Source organism: Gymnoscopelus microlampas (assembly GCF_963454915.1).
Source record: "Gymnoscopelus microlampas genome assembly, chromosome: 13".
In the NCBI taxonomy this organism is placed as follows: Eukaryota; Metazoa; Chordata; class Actinopteri; order Myctophiformes; family Myctophidae; genus Gymnoscopelus; species Gymnoscopelus microlampas.
The window spans coordinates 7,607,440-7,627,119 of record NC_139950.1 but is presented as its reverse complement, the minus strand read 5'-3'; the positions used below and the strand labels follow the sequence as shown (position 1 = coordinate 7,627,119).

The following is a 19,680-nucleotide window of genomic DNA, read 5'->3' as shown; positions in this document are numbered from 1 at the left end:
TATTTTCGATTAGCCAAATAAAATAAGGCCTAAGTGGGTACTGTATGTTTTGTAATAATCTAAATATGCAAAGGTTAGAGGATTGGAAGTGAAGTAAAAAGTAAAAATGTTTGCCTCTGAGATGTATTTTCTGCATATCTTCACAGAGCCAGGTTAATCCAGGACATTCAGCATGGCAACAGAGGATGTGAGAACAGCACTGGGGACGGTAGGTACACAGATCATCTAATCCTTACTTTAACCACTTAATCCCTATATGGTTGACCGGAGTCCCTCAGGGCTCTATACTAGTGTCTTTTCTGTTTTCTGTTATTGTGGGGAAAGCTTTAGCTGAAAATAGCTGACGCATCGCAACGTGTTATGATCTGCTATGATCGGCTTGTCCACGTACATACTGCACATTTCTGGTTTCGCTAGAGAGAAATCAGTTTGATATTCAACGCAGAAATACACTTACAACATCCTGTTAACAATCCGTCGTCCTTCCCGCGGGAGGACAAACAAGTGTACACAAGTGTGTGTGTGTGTGTGTGTGTGTGTGTGTGTGTGTGTGTGTGTGTGTGTGTGTGTGTGTGTGTGTGTGTGTGTGTGTGTGTGTGTGTGTGTGTGTGTGTGTGTGTGTGTGTGTGTGTGTGTGTGTGTGTGTGTGTGTGTGTGTGTGTGTCACCCACCAAGGCAAGCTATATACCATTTAAAGGTACAGGTCTTGTGATTAAAATAGCATCCAAGATAGCATCAAAACAGATGTTACAATCAACGCCGAAGTCCAACATACACAAACAAACAAACATTCACAAAGCTGCAGCAACTAAAGTTCAAAGTTGAATTCTACTCCACCAATATGAAATATTTCCACAAAAATGATGTTCTTGCTTCGGGGAAGAGTAAACATGATCCAATCCAGTGATATATAAAATCCAAACCACGTTTTTCAGTCAAGAAACCAACAGAAACCTTCCATAGGGTATAGCAGTGGTCGCCATTTTGTGGTTCCACTCAAAAAAGGCCATTCATTTTACCCATTTCCAAAAGTATTGATATCAGTTATTTTAAGCCTAGAATCAAGCCATCCAGGCTCCTGGTAAATCATGACCATAAAACATTTGATTCTGTAAAAAAACAACTTGCATTTAAATTAAATGATTAAATATAGTATATCATATAATTAAATATTCATATTTTTGGCGAGGTACTGCTCTGGCCTCCAGGGAGTGTGTGTGCACAGTTTCACGTCGATCGGGCCATTGGTGCTGGAGATTAGCTGTACACACACACACACACACACACACACACACACACACACACACACACACACACACACACACACACACACACACACACACACACACGGACAGATGGACGGACAGGGGCCAAAACATAGTTTCGGCCACACCTGAGGCCACACCTGAGGGCAGGGTTATTCACATCTAGCAAGCTTCTAGTAGAGGATCTAAGTACTCGTGAAGGATCATAGCAGGAAGTCTGCAATGCAGGCTGGCTCTAACACGTTGAGAGCTTTTTAAACAAGGACTGTAGCATCAACAGTGGAAGTGACAGAGAGACAGTGTAGTGTCACCAACACTGTAGTGATGTGTTCTCTCTTTGTTTTAGCAGTCTAGCAGCACAGTTCTGAAAACAATACCTGTTAAATAGTGCATTGCAGGAGCCCAACCTACTTTTTTCAGCCCCTTACTGATTTAGAATATATGGTCATACTTTGGCAATATTTCGGAGTTGAAAGTTTTGGTCACTTTGAATTAAAACTCAAATCAGAATCTTAAATTACACCTAGGCTTGATACTTCTGCTTTGATCAAGGGATTCAGGTTGCCAAGTCTTTATAAAGAGCTCATCCTTTTTTGCTTCGGGGCCCACCAAATAAGTTGTCTGTCGTAGCATCATTACATTTTAGAAAAGTATTACTCAAGTTCACTCAGCCCTATGTTCCCTCAACCCGTTGTTATGTCTCCTTATGCCATTGTTTCAGAGCTGACAAGACAATCTTATGTCTGTTATGGCCATGTTGTTTCAGAGCTGATAGTCCAGCGGAGCCGCTCTGTGATGGCCGGCGATGACGTTCTGCTGCAGTGTGAGCTCAGCTCCAACCTGGCAACCCCCGTGTGGACCCTGGACGGCAGTGAGCTGCAGGGCTACGGCCTGGACTCGGGCTTCAGAACGGGCACGGACGGCCTCCTGCTGATCGGCGCCCGAGCGGACCAGGGTGGACAGTACACCTGCTACGCCTTGGAGAACAACCTCAAAGTGGCCATGGTTGTCTACAACGTGACCGTGCGTCTGGACGTCCCGCTCCCTCATCCCCCGTACATCGAGCCCACCGACGGTCTGGAGGTCAACGGTCCTTTCCCGCCGCCTCAGACCACCTCCACGCCCACTGAACTACCCTTCGCCTCGTCCGAGAGACCCCCGCCGCCACGCCCACCAGCTCCTCAGCTGCCGCGCTCCGAGTTCCTCTCGCCAAGGTTATTCTAGTTTTGCGTTTGTCATTCATTTTCTTTCTTTTCTTTTTGACTTTTTGTTCTCAATTTCAGTTTAGTGTTGATTCGTTTTTTAAAGCATGCTTGCGAGTTTAGTTTAGTTTGTATTTTTTTTTAAATACTTTTTTATTGTACTATGGGGTAGTCAGGGGCGAGATCCAACAAGCTCAGGAAAATTGCAAAATTAGCAGATCTACAAGCGGACATGTTGTGCACTTGTAGATCTGCTATTTAATTTTTGAAGACAATTTGTTATTACAGCGAATATGATTTCACATTCACCCAAAATACTAGGCTTACAGTAAGTGAGAAATATTGACAAGTTAGTTAGTTGTCAATACAGTTTCAGTTAATTAGCAATTTTTTTGTAAGGCCTCGTTTTTATTTTCATTTTAGTTAGATGTTCATAAAGAATTGTAAACATTTGTACAAAACTTTGAATATATGTTTTTTAAAGATAAACATTTTTAACTAAAATCTTTGCTTCTGGGGGTCCCTGGAACAAAACATTTTGAGATGGGGGTCCGCGGCCAAATACATTGATATTATAGCAACATAAGTTTTTTTTCAAAAAACTGTTTTCAAAAATAGCTACAAGCTCATAGAGTGCCGCGCTATGAGCTTGTATATCTGCTATTTTTTGAATAGCCAAAGAAATCTTAAAATGACAGATGCATTCCCGGTCTTAATGGGTTAATAACCCCCGCCTCTCTCCCCCGCCCCCGTGCAGGAACATGGAGGCCATGTACCTGTCCCTCATCACCATCCTGGGTGGGCTGTGCGTGGTGCTGACCGTGGTGCTGCTCTACGTGGGCTTCTGCCTGCGGGCCGGCCACCGGGGGAAGTACTCGCTGCGCGCCGCGGACCCGGACCACCGCAGGAAACACAGCAGGAGCCGGAAGAAAATGCACCGTAACTCCTCCCACATGGAGCTGAAGACCATCTCCAACGGTAACGTCTGCAACGGGACGTCTAAGCAGCACGCGGCCCATGGCGACGACGAAGACATGCAGGTGCGTACGGTCATGGTATTAGGCCCGTCATAATTGTTACGTAATCGTCTGATCGCGATTATCCCGTTAAGACTCAAGGCACATTCTACAAATGTGCCTTCTAAATCAGTTGGTTCTCACACTTTCAAGATCTTCTCCAAATTGTTCAAAAATAGTAGATATACAAGCTCGCAGCGCGGCACAAAGTGACGCGCTGTGAGCTTGTACATCTGCTGTTTTTGAATAGCGGACGCTAAATCAAAATGACACAGATTCTTTTCCGTTTTTTTTTTTGTAACTTATTTTTTATTGTTTTCCAGTTAGAAAATTCAACAGTCAAATAAACAAGTATGAGATTGACACATAGACAGAGAAATAAAATGATATTTAATGGGTTAATATAATGAAAATTATTTTGCATAATGGTAAAAAAAAAAAAAAAAATCATCTGTTGAAATTATTTTGAAACATTTTTTTTTAAATTGTGAAAATAGCCAATCTATAAGTTCATAGATTGAGCTTATGGCCTGTTTTGGCCTTGGTAAACAATTATTAAAATTGAAATGTATAGCAATTTGTATTTATACGTTCCAGTATTCCTCGCCAAAAAAAACACAAATTAAATAGTTCATCACAATTTTTTGTTTGACGCTGCAGGACGGAGGCTTCCTCCAGATCGTTCCGGGCGAGGGACACGCGTCTCCCAACCACACGGATCAGCCTCCTCCCCCGGCCCCGCCCCTCCCTCCGCCCCAACAACAACAACAACAGCTCCTCCTCCTCTCCTCCTCCCCGTCGTCGGAATGTGACTTTTTCCCCGCCAGCAACGGCCCGACAGGGCTGGCCAGGGCGCCCCCTAGCGGCCTGTCGGCCACACTGCCCAGTGTCCTGCGCAGGATGAACGGCAACAGCTACGTGCTTCTGAGGCAGTGCGACTCGGACGCCGTCACCGTCACCGCCGCCAGCCCCGCCCCTCCTCCTGGCCACTCGTTCACCGACGAGCTCAACCGCATCCTGGAGAAGAGGAAGCACACCACGACGCAGCTGCTGCCCCGGCCCGACGAGAGTTCTGTGTAGGAGGAGGTTATAGCTAGCTAGCTCCCCTCTGTGGTGGGAGGGCTAAAAAATAGGTCAGAAAAAAATCCATCATTACTGATGAATTGATGACTAAAAAAAGCCAACGAGCGGGTTTTTGTCCTGTTAACGTCATTCCTGAACTTTTGAAAAAGGGGATTCTATTCCATATTTTTCCAATCCTTTACGTTTAATTTTTTTTTTTTACTTTCGGAGAGATTTCTGGACCAGGCCTCAATTCCAAAACGTTTCCATTCCAGAACAAAACAAAACAGCATGAGTGAACTCACAGAGAAGAGGATGGAATGGCCATGCGGATCTACCTCAGCTCAGCAGAGCGTAGCATGCCATACTGACCCCCACCCCCCCCCCCCCCCCCATACACACAGGGACGTGCAGAGAATGGTAGAGTTGGCAGGGTGCTGAAATTTCTAAAAAGGGCACTTTTGGGCGAAAATAGCCTATCTACAAGCTCACAACACGTCGCACTGCGACACGTTGTGAGCTTGTAGATTGGCAATTTTCGGTGTGCGCTCAACTAAGTAAGCCTTTTTCTGCAGATGTGGCGTACGAGTACGCCATGGATTTATACACAGAGAGGGCAATTCTTTCAACATAAAACGCTGCGATCAAGTTCAGGAGATTTCGGAAAAGGCGATTCTCTTGAATGCTGCCTTCGGGTATGGCATGGCATGGAAAGGGGGTCGTTTGCATTTCTTTCTCCATAATTAAATGGAGAGGGCACTTTTTACAGACGGGTAAAGGGCAGGGGCTCAAGCCCCCTTTGTTGTCTATGTGTGCCCGCCCGTGCCCATGCTGACCCCCCACCCCACTTGCTGATGCAACCATCCACATGTCAGCCGGACATGTCAGCCGGACGGGGCCCCTGGGCGGGTCAGGCCCCAGGCCCGGCCTACTGGACCCCAGAGAGACCGGTGGGGGCTGACAGGAACACGAGTTCCATGTGAACACGACCGCTGTGAGGACAAGCCGTGTTTTGTCTCCTTTCGAAACGCAACGGGCAGCTAGCCAATATTTTGTTTGCATTTGCAAGTGGTGAACAGATGGCTTAAATGCATATTTAAAAACATATTTCCTATGAACACGCATACCGAGATAAGTGGCGCTGGTGTTAAGGCTGGAGATGATGTTGATTATATTTTTTTAAATGTTTTTTCTTGACAATATAACGGGACTAACCAACAGCAAAATAACACCGTGAACTCAAAACAACGCAAAGGAAAGCTTAACAGTATTAATGATTTTAAAAGCACTTTAAAATGTGATTGAGACTTTTGGGGACACTGAAAGAAATGAGAAGCACAAGGGAAACCTGTCCAAGTACAGTTGCAACTCAGGTCGGTTTCACTAAGACTAGATGGGTTTAGGTGGATTAAGACACCGCATGGTGTTCAGAACCAGCGTACGAGGGGGAGGGAGGAAGCCTTCGTTTTGAATGAAAGCTTCTCTGCGTGGATGGAAGGTTCCAGCAGCTGTGCTGTATCATCACACATGGTACTGTACTACACACTGAAGGCAACAAGCAGGAAGAAATAACCCAACAACCATGACACAGACGGGTCCAAATCTGCTGCTCGCTCCCCATCCATGAGACCAGAGCCCAGCATGATGTGTGAGTCTCTGCCTGTAACCTGCCAAGTGTCCAAGGTACGTACTAGTGAGTGAGTGAGTGAGTGAGTGAGTGAGTGAGTGAGTGAGTGAGTGAGTGAGTGAGTGAGTGAGTGAGTGAGTGAGTGAGTGAGTGAGTGATTGATTGATTGAATACTTTATTAGCAAATTTGGAAACAGCACGGCAGTATAGTTACAAAAGCCCCCTGAGCTTCTTTCCATTGTGGTCCATTGTACTCAATTCATCATCAATACATACAACTTTACATTATCAGCAACAACAACACTAAATGCAAACCTAGATATATTTACAGAAAAATAGGAGGGAGCGGGGGGCAGAGGATGAGTACTTTTCTGCACAAAGTACTACACCCAACAATGTACTCAACTCCAGTACCTGAGTCAAAGTTACAGTGTAACGGGCCTGCTGCCAAACAAGCACTTAAAGAAATGGACCTACTGTAGGTGTTGGGATGCAGCCATTAGTTTTAGGAAGCGGCAGTATACTTTGATTTTTGTGAAGGCAAGTGAGAGCACCATCTTTATTTTATTGCTCATCTGTGTTTCGCGATTCAGCTCTTTTTTTTCCATTTCTAAGCTGAACTGATTTTTTTAGGACTTGTAGAAAGGTAGAGTTTGAGTGATGTGAAAAGCTACAGCACCTAGTTTATTCTTTCACAGACATTTTAGAAAGGCTTCTGATTTATCAAAGGAAAACATCCAAAGCAAGACTATGGAGTCTAAAACAGGCTGAAGTGAACACTTTAATGTGCACTCGCTCAGGCACAGAGGTGACTGGTATAGCACAGACGTGCTATACCTTTTATTCCTTTCCTAATCTCTGGGTTTTGCCATTAACTTTGCAGTCATATTGTCCCTTTTGTGTCATTCAATCTCTTATCAATATAAGTACTCTCAGTGTATCATTTAGCCATAGGGCAGAAAGTTTAATAAGACACTAACTTAAGTATAGAACCTACCTTTGATTTAGGTCTGACCTGCTACAGGAAGAGAGACTTTGCTGGACAAAAATACACAGATTTCCATCTGAAAGAAATGTTTACTTGTAAATCAAGTGGCACGGTTGTTGGTCACAGTCACTAACTAAGCCTTGCAGTTGAATTACTAAAATAAATCAGTGGTTCTCACACTTTTTTGTGTCAAGGACCCCCAATGTATTTGGCCGCGGACCCCCATCTGAAAATGTTTTGAGACAGGGACCCCAGAAGAGAAGATTTGTGTTGAAAAATAAATGTATATTTTCAAAAACGTTAAGAAATAGCAGATGTACAAGCTTGCAAGCATGTCACTGAGCTTGTAGATCTGCTATGTTTGAATAGCCAACGTATACATGGATAAAGTGGTTAAAATGATTGTGTCGCTGTATGGAACCCCCCCAAGGACCCCTGGGCGTCCCCGGACCACAGTTAAATTGCTGATTTGTTAAAAACCAAATGGACCGGTACAGGTCTGTAGCACCAAGAGTGCACACATGGAACCAGAGTAGACCCTTCATGGGTCCATTTTGTTCCATATGTACACTCAGTGTTTTGAGGGTCCGAGGCCAAATGCATGCCAGACATGGGTCCTTGAAATAAAATTCAAAGATCTAGAAGCACTGGTTTTGAGGGGTGCAGTCCCTGAATAGGCTCTATGCACAGCAGCCATATTGGGAATGAATTGGGCCCCTTCCTTAATTACTTCCTTCACAGGTGTTACCAATGATACTAATTAAGGCTCTGTTCCATTTAGTGTGGCATATTTTCAAGGACCCCCATAACTCTGAGAGTGTACAAATGGAACCAAATGGACCCTTACATTGGTTCCATTTGTACACTCTCAGAGTTACACACCCACCATAAGGGGCCATTTGGGAACCAACGTGTTTCTAGTGAGCCAACATGCACAATATCAGCACCCTGACCAGAATGGAACAGAGCGTCATTAGTATTCATTAGTATCATTGGTAACAGCTGTGAAGGAAGTAAGAAGAGGCCCAATTTCTTTCCAATATGGCTGCTGTGCATAGAGCCTATTGGGACACAGCTTATGACTGAGGCGTACAACAGAGAGGATCAGAGCTTCCCTTATGTTACCAGTAAGACAGCAAACTAAAATTATGATATAAATACCCGTTTGGTTTCGTTTATCTTCTGTCTGGACAAGAGTTAAAGCTGACCTGTTATGATAAGACTGAATACACTGAATTTAAAGTTGGGGGTGGGGGAAAAACTACAATTTACCGTCTTCATTTCCTGCACCGATGCCTCAGAATAAAGCTCCAAAGAGAGCACAAATGTGAACCGACCTCTCAAGACATCACAACGCTGATTGAATCTGTAAACCTGTCAGGACGCGCCTGTGATGTCGAGGCTGCACTTCTGAAGGCAAAAACCAAAGCAGTATGGGAAGTGGCACTGATCAAAGACATGAAAAGAGATGGAGGCAGCCAGGCAACGCAACGTTGCTGTCGGGTGGAAACCTTGTATGTCCAAAAAACTTTCCTTTTTTTATTATTTAAAAAAATAAACTTTTATAATAATGAAAATAGCAGATTTACTTGCGCACAATGCGCATTTTGCGCTTGTATATCTGCTATCTTCACAACTTTTGTGCAGCGCTCATTGTATGATGAAGTGGGGTATTCAATTTATGAAAAAAAGTTAAAGCATTGGAGATACGATGTTAATGTCTGGGCAGCAATGACAACACATTACAAGCGCCTCATTAAGGCCCATTCAAACCACCTCAAAGCATGACATGACAGCAAAATGACAAGTTTATTTTTTTTGACATCTTTCTCTTTGTATAATCCCCATGGTGACATTTTAGAAATCAATGCTGTCGCTCTATAAATGATTCAGCCGCATTATAAAAGAACGAACAAAAACAACAACAAGCACCGCATGGAAGATGAGTTGCTGGCTCTGATGCTAACTATAGCATCACCGTTACTGCTCCTTTTGATCTCAGCGCTGCTGTCTTGCCCTGCAAAAAAAAAAAAGAGAAAACAGCACTAGAATGGCGGAGGGAGGAGAGTCGAAGACAGATTGATGAATATACATTTTCTCTCCTGGCTTTTTTTCCCCAGGTGAGATGAGGATGAGGATCGCAGGTCGGAGTGGATCTCTTCTTAACTTCGGTTTCTGTCTTCTTAACGTGATCCGTCCATCAATCCCGTGCAACGTCGACAGGACCGGTTGGCTGCAAAGACCTTTCCCTAACGAGGGAGTGAAATGGAATTTCAACGTTGTAAAAAAAAAAAAAACACTTGAACCCAAGCATCCGTATTCTGGGCGCAAATGGGGACATTTGCCCCAAAATAGCATATCTTCCCGCTCACGTTGTGAGCTTAAAGATCGGCTATTTTTAGCTAAGGGTATGAGGGGGGTGGGGAACGCACCAAGTACAGATGCAACTCATGTCCAGTTTACTAAGTAGTGAGGGTTTAAGTCAGGGGTCTTCAACAGGGGGTCCTTGGCCTGAAAACGTTGAAGACCCCTGGTTTAAGTGGTTCAGAACTGGGATAAACACTGCAGAAGAACAGCTGCTGTGTTCTACAGGAGTACAATGACAACTGTGTTCATATCCTATAATATACTATACTACACCCCTGGTCTGCTCCTGAGCCTGTCAGAAATTGTATGAGCACAAAATATAAGGCAAGCGGTTCCCAACCTTTTTGTGTGGATCAGGGCCCACTCGAGAAAGCGTTTGCGGCCCACCCATCTGACCACTTAACGAGGTGTTTATTTTAATTACAATGAAAACCTTTTTAACATTCATATTAATGTTATATTATTCATAACATTTTTGTGCTTTGGCAATTATTTGGGGGCCCACTTGCCACAGGTTGGGAACCGCTGAAATGAGGCGTCTTCCTTGCCTTTCTGTCGTCCACAGACAAACCAAAAGCTCAAAACCAAGTGGATCATCATCGCCCCCTCTGGATGGATTATGCTACAACACTGCTCTTTTTAACATTAACGACAACTACCACTAAGTGACTCATCTTAATGTAAAAAATATATTTATGCCACGGTTGCCAACTTGAAAAAACAAATGTGTGCTTTGTATTGCAAAACCTGTTCTCTAAACAAAGGAACAGAGACGAGACATATTTATTTTTGAATTGTTTTGTATATTAATTGAGTTCTGTGATCGATGTTGTCTTTTCAATGTCACTTGTTGTGAATCTCCTTAACGATCGTGAATAAAATCACATAAAACCTCAGCATCCGTATTCTGGGGGAAAACTTTCGCGGAAAATAGCAGATCGGCTATTTTCTGGGAAGATATTTAATGTAGAGCGAAAACAGAAAAGACACAAATATAAAGCCCTGAGGGACTCTCAACAACAAACGTAGGGGTTGAAGTGGTTAGGTGCACATATGTGACACACTGAAGCATGTTAGCCGAGAGCATGCAGTGATTTCACCAGGAAACACATTATACAACATTCCTGCACATAAGCCCGATTTATACTTCAATAAGGGAGAGATCAAGTTGTAGCAAACGAAATGTGCGGCGATTTGAACCTCAGTCTATCTCAACTCCAGAGACAATATAGGCTCTATGCATAGCAGCCATATTGGAAGGAAATTGGGGCCTCTTCCTTATTTCCTTCATGTTAGTATCACGTTACCTATGATACGATGATATGATATGAAGGCTCTGTTCCATTCTGGTCAAACAGAGTCAGGGTGCTGATATTGTGCATGTTGCCTCACTAGAACTCTGCTACACCAGTGTCGCACAAAGTGTGGCTCAGGTACCCTCATGGTTCCTTGAGGGCGTTCCAAATGGCCCCTCACGGGTGTGTAACTCTTGAGAGTGTGCAAATGGAACCAAATGGACCTGTAAGAGATCTCCAAGCTCACATTGCGTCGCAGTGTGACGCATCGCAAGCTTGTCGTTTCTTGGTGCTCGATTAAGTATAATTCAGGCTTTAAGGACGAAGACAGAGGATTATTAGAGCCAATTCACCTCTCCTAGCCTTTTGATTAAGATTTGCTTAGCTGAGCATTTCTGTCAGCTTGTTTAGTAAATTCCACAGCGTCGCGTTAGATTAAATCTCTACATGCATGTGACATCAGGCTTGTTGTGCACACACACAGTAAATTAACATCTTTATCACGCTAACAGAAGGAATAGAATTACAATGGGTCCCTTCACATTTCTAATAAAGCTTTATACTTCAACCCATACCTCTGTTTATTGTTGCTTGTGTGTGTATTTACAGTTTGCTTTTTTTGCAGACATTGCGTTGCATCATCAGCAAGATACGGAGGAGGGAAGGATTAATCAAAGCAACTTGTCAAAGCGCTGGAACAGAGCCATGTGGGTGTGATCTGGAACAGAGCCATGTGCTGTAATCTAGTCTAGATAAATCAGACAGCTCACAATGACAGATTAGATTAGCAGGGAAGGAAGCATCTTCAACACTATTGGAACCATGCCTGACTTGCCGAAGCATGGCCTTAGGCAAAGATGTGTAATTTAGCAAGATAGCCCAACCCACACTTTGCCACTATGTAAGAAATGGTACTTGGTCTCCTAAGTGGGCGCCGTCTGACGGCAGATCTCGCGAATGTCCTATGTTTACTGAGCTATAGATGTCGCGTGAGTTTGTTCCTGGGACAAAGAAAGTCGAGAAAGGTCGAAGTTGATTTTCTCTTGATTTGTCTCTCTGAAAGAAGCCATTTTCAGAGAGAAAACATTCAGAATGTTGGGAAGGTTGTGTGACTTGTGAGGATTTAGCTCAGTGAACATCGATCGGGCTAAAGAATCGTTCAGAAGCTGTGCTCACGACACGTTCACTTCTCCCATTGGAATGAATAGACTTCAACCTGCTTAAGAGGTCACCTACGTCGCGCAGAAATGGGAAGGAAACGCCAGTTGGGCTGTCATGGCCTCAGGATCCGTCCGTCCGTCCGTCTATTCCATCCATCCATCTAATTTATCTATCTGCTCGCATTCTCTTGTTTGTGGTTGATTGGTGGGAGGAGTTTGACTTGGCAGAGGTGTGGCTTAACAAAGTGATGCACATCATTGGCAGCACCTGTGCACTACTGCCTCTCTGACAAGCAGAAGAAGACATGTAGCCTTTCCTCCTTTAGAGTTTTCTTTCACATGGATTAATTACCATAGATCAGTGGTTCTCGACATTTTCCGTATCGGGGCTCTCTTGAAGATTTTGAAAGTGTTTCTCAGCCCGTGTTAAGTGGTCAGATGGGTGGGCCGAGTGCATTCTCAGAGCATGTTTTTATTTGTGTTCTGGCTTGGATCAATGGAATCAACATAATTAAAAAATCCCTATTTATCTGTATCACATAGTGTTTTTCCAATTAGTTAGGGGCCCACTTGCAATATCCTCAAGGCCCACCAGCTGACCCTGGCCCACAGGTTGAGAACCGCTACCGTAGCTTACTAACTTTCATGTGTACAAGATAAGAAACGTTCGGCTTTTCTGCCTTTATTGATAGTCTAAGTGGAGATGGACAGGAAACACAGAGAGAGACATGCAGCAAAGATTGTCAGGAACAGGACTCGAACCCGAGATGCGCTGTCAGGCTACATTAGAGCCTGCCCAGACCGCTAGGCCAGCGGTCCGGGCCCATGTGAACAAGATTAAATACCAACATACTGTAGTGAATACATTTCCACTTAAGTGCGCCTCCCTTGTCACACACCAATGCTTCACACGATTAAATGTTAGGGTGCTTTTTAATACGATATAATTTATGAATCAAATTGAAACATTAATCAAACACGACTTTCCTTTCCTTTGATGTTTTTGCTTTCTTTACTTTTTTTTTAATTCCTTTCTCCCCAATTTAGTCGCTATGGAGTCACTGGGTGTTTCGGGGTCTTGCAACAGACACCCTCCTCCAGGCGACCCGACCAAGGCTGATCAGACCCCGGCCTGTAAATGGCATGCTACTGCCCCCACTGTCTCTTGGGGGCTTAGGGTGGCAGGTAATCATTTCAATAAGGGACACGTCTTTTAGTTTCCAAATAAGAGACGATTCCTTATTTCAAGGGACAGTTGGCAACCGTAGTGTCAGGTAAAGTAAAGTGGGACACTTCCTTTGTCAGAGAGACACACCTGCTGCTGCCAGTGTAACAATAAGACTGCAGTGGTGGATGAAGTACTCAGATTTCTTTACTTACACTATAGTAGTAGCAATATTTCACAATATAAAAATACTCTGTTACAAGTAAAGGGCCGTTATTCAAAATCAGCACAAAGGTATTGGCATCAAAATATACTTAGGTTACCAGTATGTATACTGAAATGTTTCGAAATAGACAATCTACAAGCTCATAATGCATTGCATTGTGACAAGTATAAATGTAGAGCTTCATTTTGTATGTTTTGTAATTATAATCGAAACAATCTACAAAGTAACTTGTAACTAAAGTTTTTGAATACAGTAACTGTAGTGGAATAAAAAGTACAATATTTGCCTCTGAGATGTAGTGGATTAGATTGAAGAACATTTTAAATACTCAAGTAAAATTGCACTTAAGTACAATAATTGAGCACACGCATATAGTTACTTTCCACCATTGTGGCCACTTCCTTGGCAGAGGCAGAAACACCTGTTGGCACTTAAACAATAAGTCACTTGTTTGAAATGAGGGTAGAAGACAGCGTGATAATAAGCCCATCAGCCAGGATGGCATGCAGACAAAAGCACAGGCGATTTATGAATGTGTCAGTGTTTACAGCTTCACAAAGTGATTGTTTTCATCACGTGTAGTATTACAGTTGTTATGAGTCATTCCTTTTCTTTTCTTTTTTTAAAGCTGCGGCCAACAGGAAGAGCTTGTTTTTCACTTAGGCATACATGTACACAGTAGGAGTGGACCTTGTAGTCGTTGGACCGTGGTTACGTAACAGCAGCCACCCCATGTGTTGCGGCCCCTGGGTCATCCTCAGACAGGTACCGGCCAACTGTCCATCCTGGCCATAGAACCTTTTCACTGCAGCCATTTAGAGCATAGCAGCGGCGGCCATTTTCTGGTTCCATCGTTCCAGACGAGATTTCCCAAAATATTGATATCAATTCATTTAAGCCTAGAATCAAGCCATGCAGGATCCTGATGAATCATGACCATAAAACATTTGATTCTGTGAAAAAGATGTTTTAATATTTAATTTTATCATATACTATATTTAATAAATACCCTTTGTTTTGCGGTTTTCAAAAAAAATAATGTTTGAGTTGAAACAAAAGCAAAGGAAACACACATTACAACAGGACATTAGAATGTCACAAAAACAAAAGAAGTACAATTAAATAAGATTTAAAAATACAGTGCAGAAGAATGAAACGGAATCCAAAAATACCAATGAAAGGCAGCGGTAAACAGAAATGTTTATAGGTGATTTAAAAGAACTACTGTAAGAGTGGCAGTTTGGTCCAGATATGTGCATAAAAACTCAATGCTGCTTCTCCACGTTTAGTTCTAGGAACAGAAAGCAGACCTATCCCAGTAGGGGAAAGGTGTTTACAGTGACACTCGAGTCTTTCCAGTGAGTCAGCGTGCACAACAGCACCCTGACTCTGTTTGACCTGAATGGATCACCAGTAAACACCTGCTTATCCCACCATTTAATGTGAATGAATGAATAATGGATTTGATTAGATTTTGGCCAAAGAAGTCCAAGTTTCAACACAATACAACTTAAAGTGTAACATAAAGTGTAATAAACACTTCCAATGTGGTCCTGAAAAAGATTGTTTAGTTTGGGGTCCCAGAGATAAAATTGTATCAAGGGGTCTGTGGTATACAGGAAATCAAACTGGGGGGTCCTTGTGACTACAGTATGTCACAAGGAAAACTTGAGAGAATATCTGTGTCCAGATTTAGGACAGAGGACCTTTATACTTGACGTTTAACCACTTGAACCCCTGCATCCCTATTCTGGGGGGAACATTCTCCAAATATATCCAATCTACAAGATCTGTAGATCTGCTATCTTTGGCGAAGTGATTTGGTGTAGATCGAAAAAGAACGTACTAAGTGCAGTGCAAGTATATTGCAGTGCTGAAGTAATATTGATGAATTCCAAATGTTAGCAAAGTATTCTGCTGCACTCCTAGACTTTTTGAAACCCACTTTGAGAAACCCTGCAGTAGTTATTTTTTTTAAATCTCCTCAGTTTCTATTTATTGTTCTGAATTCTCATCAGGCCCGGAAAAATCAGCACTGTTGTTCCTTGGAGAGGACTTGGTAAACAACACAGACACATGCACGCACACGCACACTTTTGTATTACTATTCTTGTGAGGACATCAATCGTTTACGGTGGCGATTTTATGAATAAGCTTGTAGATCTGCAATTTTCAGTATGCGAAACTGACAACAAAGCATAAATCAGGCATGCAGTAACTCTGAAACTATGAAACCAACCCCTAATCCTGAATCTTTTCCTAATTGTAAGCGTAACTCTAACAATTTTCTTTTAACTATAAAACAATCTTTTGTTGTTGTTGCTGTTGTTGCTGTTGTAAGGACCAATGGACCGTGCAATGTCTTTTCCCTCTACATTCTCTCACAACAAGTATAGTGTACAGTACACGCACACATTCACACACACGCACACAGAGACAGACATCATTAATGCACAGTCACACAGATGGCAAATCCTCAGCCATTTATCATTAGAGCTTCTCTGGGAGAGGCTGCTGAGCCAGAGGAGTTGAGGGTATAACAGTGGGGTTCTGTTTACACTGGGGCTGGTTCTTCATCCCATTCTGCCCATTTTTCTGCACGGCTGTGTTCAGCATGTTTTATTGACGTTGCAGAATTCCACACAGACCACACACGCACGCGCGCACGCACGCACGCACACACACACACACACACTGCACGTCACATCACATACTGTTTGGTGTCTAATCTGGTTTGTGACTCATTTGTCCATGGGGCACTAAGCAGCGTGTGTGTGTGTGTGTGTGTGTGTGTGTGTGTGTGTGTGTGTGTGTGTGTGTGTGTGTGTGTGTGTGTGTGTGTGTGTGTGTGTGTGTGTGTGTGTGTGTGTGTGTGTGTGTGTGTGTGTGTGTGTGTGTGTGTGTGTGCGTGTGTGTGTCTGTGTGTGTGTGCGTGTCTGTGTGTGTGTGTACTTGTGAGGGTCAAATGGGTGCACACCAGTATAGTATAATTAAACAGACATTGTGAGGACAATTCGTTGTTGTATGGTCAAATAAACCAATAAAAGAAAGAGAAAAAAATCGAGATAGGCTTACAATTAGGAAAATATTCTGCTTAGGGTTAGAGTTACGACCGATTTATACTTGCGCGTTGGTATCACACACGGAAAATAGCAGCTATACAAGCTCACAACTGCTATTTTTGCCACTGTATCTAAAAAAAGTTAGAAAGAAAAAAATATTTCTTTATTTTATTAAAACCCATAATATTTTGATAACTGATTAAATCTGTTTGTTTGACTAACTGTTGCACCCCTACAGTATTTATTCTCTATTTCTCTCTCATGCTTCACACAATTAAGGGACACACTTTGTTCCTTGTTTTTTGGGGAATCAATCAATGACACGCATCTTACAAGTTCAAACAGCTCATATACATTTACTATAATACAGGTTAACCACTATCAACCCTCTAGACTAGTCAACATGGACCCGAGTTGTCTCTGTACTTGGATCGCCTTTTTCTGTCTACTACACCGAAATTATATTTGAATTTCGGGTAGTTGGCAGCCCTACATGTTGCAGACCTATCGGTTAACGCCCAACCTGTGGGTCTGGACCATGTTTTTTGTGGGGGGGGTCCCTGATGACGGCGAAGTGACAATTTAAGGACTTGTAAGACCTTTTTAATACATAAAAGAAAAAGTAATCAACAAACTATACCATAAAAACTGGTCAAACATTGGCCATATTGTCAACCGAGTCAAACGAAATTGAATGACTTAACTCCTACAATTCCAAGTGCTTATCAGGGTGGGGTGTCCTCAGTCAAATATGATTATTTTGGGGGGGTTGCGGCCTGAAAGGTTGAGAAACACTGGGTTAACGAAAGGTCATAGACGACGTCACCGCTTCAGAGATTCGGTGTCACACACACCAACGGTGACACATCAACAGGAGTCATTTTCAACAGGAAGCCGGTGACAACAAAGTGACACCCGACCCTTGTAGCTGGATGACGGGCGTGTGACGCACTACAAATCAAAACGGAGCCACGGCCACGACTATTTTTCTTTGTTTAGCGTTCCAATGATGCAGTGAAACATCAAACATACATAATTATTTTATTTCACTATTTCCACTCCTCTTCTTCCCTCTCCCCAAAATTACGGTTTCCGTTCCGTAAATGGAAGAGAATCTCATTCTTGCCGTTGACCAGTCTCTCTGTGTATAATTTTGAAATATTTGAACACAAATGTTCTCTTCTGGGGGTCCCTGACACAAAACCTTTTCAGATGGGGGGGTCTGCAGCCAAATACACATACATAATTTAAAAGTTTTGAGAAGCAATGATTTAAGCACAATGGATTGAGTGACTCACTCTGCACCAATGTAGCAGACCACGCTTGGCCGTTAGCTTTGTTGCCACTAGTCTGAACATAGCATCAGGATACAGCTAATGCTGCTGAGACACACATGAGTACCGACTACAGTGTAGTACGTCCATATGCAGTGGTGTAATAATCAAAAGGTAAACCTTATTAATCATGCAGGAGTTTCAGCTTCCCCCAGCTGATGGCTGCTCATGCAGTCATACTGAGTGCTCGGGGGGAGGAACAGTTAGGGGTTAAGAGTCTTGCTCATGGACACCTCGACACATAGCTGGGGCCAGGACTTAGACCTTGGGCTTTCTGTGGCCTCTCAACCCGTGATTCAGCTATGGCCGCTCATGGTGCCACACCAGAAAGGGGATAAAAACCTAATTTGCCCATTCAGTCCTTAATTGAATTAAACAGAGACCCTGATAGTTTCTGTACTACACTGCGTCTGTAACCCCTTTGTAGAGTTAACGAATGCTCTTTATACGCAGGATCACAATAATGTCACTTGTTGCTCATTTCAGACAATGATCAATGTTGCTGTTGGTGTCACAATGAGCGCAGTAGGAAGTGTCCTCCTATTGAACTGATTCTGCGGCTGTGACAAAAGGGGATGCGTGTCACATTGCACCCTCCTCTCAAAACAAACACATCACTGTTGCTGCTGTAGCTGCATGCAAACAGGCTTCTCCCTCTTGTCTTCCTTCCCAGACCGGTTTTTGACGCCAAAAAAGCCACGCGTTGCTGCTGTCACACGCGCCATACTCCTGTCAATCAGCCCCTTGTGTGTGTTTCCTTCGCTGTGGCTGACTGACTGACTTACACGCGCTGCCTCTCCAGACAACACACACATGCCGAGTACCCAGCCAGCCAGACAGACAGACAGACAGACAGACAGACAAGCATTGTAGACCCAGAAAGGAATCCTACCGGGGAGCATTTCAGTTCTGTCCAGGGAAGCGATGACAACAATTTACAAATTAGGCTTTTACAAAGTGCAAGATCAGAGCAAGAGACAGGACACCCTAAATGGTCAATTAAATAGAGTGCAAACAAATCAATTCAGTGCTAAAGTAACCAGGTAAAGGTGCTAAAGTACCAGGTAAATAGTCAAACCTAGTGTCTAAACAACATGCCATCTACATGGAATATAATACATACATATTGCATTGTCAATGAGGATATCAAAGTCAACATATAACATACACAGCATTATGTGAACAAGTAACCACTAACCATAGCTATATCCATCAGACATCTGCATAGTAATGCTAGCATCTACAAAAAAATATACGTAAGTGATATAAGGAATGAGGCGTGCTAGGGGGTGAGGTAGAATTTGAAGAGGTGAGTTTTCAGATTGTGGAGAGAGAGATGAGTCTAGGATACTTAGCCAGTGTGTCATAGGGAAGGGAGGGACAGGCTTCCTGTGTTAGCTGATCTGAGTGAAGTGAAGGTACACAGGTGTCATGATCTTGATTGACCTTGTAGGTCATCACCAGTGTTTGCGGCCAGCAACCAGAAGCCAGTGACGGGAACACAGAACGATTATATACCTGAGGTCCATCTGAAGTGTCTTGGTTACTAATCCTAAATTAGTCATTCATTATAAACAAACCCTGTGGGGTTGGTAACAGAGAAGAAATGGGAGGATTTGGCGTCTGGATACAGATTTACGCCCCACAAAAGCAAGGCCCATACAGTATAATCAGTGTCTGTCTCTGTCACAATACAAACTTTCTTTGGAGAATGCAGTTTTCCCCAGATACACAAAAAAACACAGCAACAACCCTGTGGTGTTCTGAGTATGAAATCAACAGGAGGACATTTCTGTCCCTCAGAGACAACAGACACACTTGTAGGGAATGTCTCCTAGAGACATGTCACCTGGACAAGTCGTCCTGACAACCGGTGACATCACACGCATGCAGGCACACTCGCTCACACAC

General features: G+C 43.2%; 1 protein-coding gene across 2 annotated transcripts in view; it reads left to right on the top strand.

Moving 5' to 3' along the window:
- The window catches only part of LOC311058804 (semaphorin-4G-like), a 58,911-nt gene extending 48,488 nt beyond the window's left edge, over positions 1 to 10,423 (top strand). The window contains exons 13-17 of one of the 2 annotated variants that reach the window (XM_084076313.1): positions 147 to 208; positions 2,032 to 2,479; positions 3,225 to 3,507; positions 4,144 to 6,228; positions 9,281 to 10,423. In XM_084076313.1, coding sequence (XP_083932439.1) covers positions 147 to 208; positions 2,032 to 2,479; positions 3,225 to 3,507; positions 4,144 to 4,563 — 1,213 coding nt within the window. In that variant the 3' untranslated portion in view covers positions 4,564 to 6,228; positions 9,281 to 10,423. Of the gene's footprint in view, positions 1 to 146; positions 209 to 2,031; positions 2,480 to 3,224; positions 3,508 to 4,143; positions 6,233 to 9,280 lie in introns of both variants that reach the window. The other variant, XM_084076314.1, reaches the window with a different exon arrangement.
- The last annotated feature ends 9,257 nt before the right edge of the window (positions 10,424 to 19,680 follow it).